Source organism: Myotis brandtii, unplaced genomic scaffold (assembly GCF_000412655.1).
Source record: "Myotis brandtii unplaced genomic scaffold, ASM41265v1 scaffold1663, whole genome shotgun sequence".
NCBI classification, from domain to species: Eukaryota; Metazoa; Chordata; class Mammalia; order Chiroptera; family Vespertilionidae; genus Myotis; species Myotis brandtii.
The window spans coordinates 8,127-10,666 of record NW_005356101.1 but is presented as its reverse complement, the minus strand read 5'-3'; the positions used below and the strand labels follow the sequence as shown (position 1 = coordinate 10,666).

General features: G+C 45.7%; 1 protein-coding gene across 1 annotated transcript in view; it reads right to left on the bottom strand.

Annotated features, from left to right (window-relative positions):
• Positions 1-804, bottom strand: part of LOC102245195 (ATP-binding cassette sub-family G member 2) — a gene marked incomplete at its 5' end in the record, with an annotated part of 29,483 nt that extends 28,679 nt beyond the window's left edge. Inside the window, one exon of the mRNA XM_014536846.1 lies at positions 718-804. Within this exon, the coding sequence (XP_014392332.1) occupies positions 718-804 (87 nt within the window). The remainder of the gene's footprint in view (positions 1-717) is intronic.
• Positions 805-2,540: the final 1,736 nt, after the last annotated feature.

Here is a 2,540-nt window from a genome sequence, read left to right as displayed (position 1 = left end):
GTGGTGGTGGGAGCCTCTCCCGCCTCCTCAGCAGCGCTAAGGATGTCCGACTGCAGCTTAGGCCTGCTCCCCGCTGGCAAGTGGACATCCCCCGAGGGCTCCCAGGCTGCCAGAAGGATGTCTGACTGCCAGCTTAGGCCCAATCCCCTAGGAAATGGGCCTAAGCCAGCAGGTGGTCATCCCCCAAGGGGTCCCAGATTGCGAGAGGGCACAGGCCGGGCTGAGGGACCCTCCCCCGAGTGCACAAATTTTTGTGCACCGGGCCTCTATTGCTACAATAAAGCCCCAAACCATGAAAACAATGCACTGTTGGCTGATCCAGCACAGACCTCCCCAACAGCCCTCCAAGTTGCCTGACCTTTGGGTCCCAACACAGGTAATGTGCTCCTTTAGCTGAGATGTAAGTCTTCACTTATGCCCTTGGCTCCATCTCTTCACTTTTAAGTCATCCCCTTCCTTTCCCTCCCCATTAGCTCACATCATAGATGACAGCTGTATGCCATCAGCTATCACATCCTGTTAGTAAAGCTGCCCTACTAAGACTTCCTGCTCCTCAGGATAGAACCACAACTGGCACAACTGCATGTGAGCCACAGTGCCTAGACCCAGACTAGACATGCAGCATATATTTAATTAATACCTGCCCTCGTAAAAGTGATCTGTAAAAGCACATTAAAAATGCAAAGGGAACGCTTACTGATACTCTGGTATACTCACGAAGATTTGCCTCCACCTGTGGGTCCCAGAATGGCGTTGAGGCCAGGTCTCATGATCCCACTGCAAATGCAGAAACAGACTGATTTACTGGTTCACTTTAAAACTAGTTCTAAAAATTTAGAGTCCGCATTAAATATACTCAATGAAAGGTGATGAAATCAAACAGAAAGCAAGCACAAACAAACTTATAAAGGAAAAGGAAACCAAACTATCAATTAATAGAAGTCTAGTATACAAAGGATGTCATCATTAGTCAGCATCTGTAGGAAAAATGGCTCAGGTCCCTCTAAATTACTTTACTTATTCTCTAAACTATTTACACATTTTGGAAAAGGATACGCAAACGTTCAAGTTTCCTTGAAGTAAAAGATTCTGGTAAAACATCTGTTACGCTTACTTCTCTTAACACAATGTAAAGTATATCACGGGTCTTGAGTAGTGTTAGGTGATAATTATTTGCTACCTATTCAACTTCTACATGGATTTCTAGAACCACCAGGATTAATGCTCTCACTGCTCAAATCTAGTCAAATAAAGAAACAATATAACTGAAGTAGAAATTTAATGGCTAGAAAAAGCACATCAGATGTTAAAAAGAAAACCTTACCAGTTCTTAGTGCTCACAAAATTATTAATTCAATTGTAAAAGTTAAACAATGCCCTCCAAATACATCATTTTCTTTCTTTAAAGTTTCAGATAAGTAGAATGGAAAATTCTCAGTTTCAAAATGGGAGACACCACTTTCTATTGGAGATGACTTTTAAGGGTGTACAGACATAGTGTGGACACTGCATGTTCCAAACAAATTACATAGATGTTTGCGGGTAGAGAATATTCAGAGAGCAGGAAGGTATAAAAAAAAATCAAGGCAGCCAAGATGGTGGCAGATTAAGTGGAAGCTACACTGACATTCTCCCGGGACCAAGCTGGAATTACAACTAAAATATAGAAAAATCATCTTGAATAACCAACTGAAGACTAGCTGAATAGAAGCCTTATAACCAAGGAGAACGCATAGAGACTGGTAGGAAGTGTAGAGGCACAAAAGGGCTGGCTGGGCTCTCACAGGCAGCAACTGAAGTTCTAGAGCATGATATCTCAGTTGTGGGGGGGTTTCCTCTGAGAAGTTTGGGGTCTAAACCCCAATCTGGGCTCCCCAGCCCAGAGTAACAAACTGGGAAAGATGCCCATATAACATCTGGCTGTGAAAAGCACTGGGGGTTCTGTCTGACAGGGAGAGATGGCTAGAAACATAGGCACCACCTTAAAGGGCCAATACACTAAATTTTGTTTTCAGCCACTCACCTTGTGCTCTAGCAAAGGAAGGGCAGAGTGGATTAGAGCTGTGTGAGGAGAGTCTGGGGTTGGTGGCTCTGAGGAGAGAGCTGAGAGGACAGCTGCCAGGATCCCTGGGCTGAGTCATTCCCCCAAGTCATAGAAACCATCTTTCTCAGGGAGAGCTTTCATATCACGGCAGCTTTTGCCTAGGGGAAGCAATTGCCCCACCCACTGGAAACCATTTCGCCCCACCTCAAGGGAGTTTATGCCCTGCTGGGGTCTACAGCCTGAGGTTCATTTAGAGACTAACAATCAGCCTGCAGGCAGAGGTAATCTCCGGTGTTTCGAGTCTTTGCCACATACTTCTGGGCCCTAAGCTAGGAAAAGCAGGCCCTGGTGCACAGCTCAGTCCTTGCCACACACACCCAGCCCCAGCAGAGGGAACCACAAGCTGTGGATCACTGATAGCTCCAAACAGGGTACTTGGGGCCAGTCACAAATAAAGTCTAACATTGGCCGGCACCAGAGACCCTCCAAAGAGGCC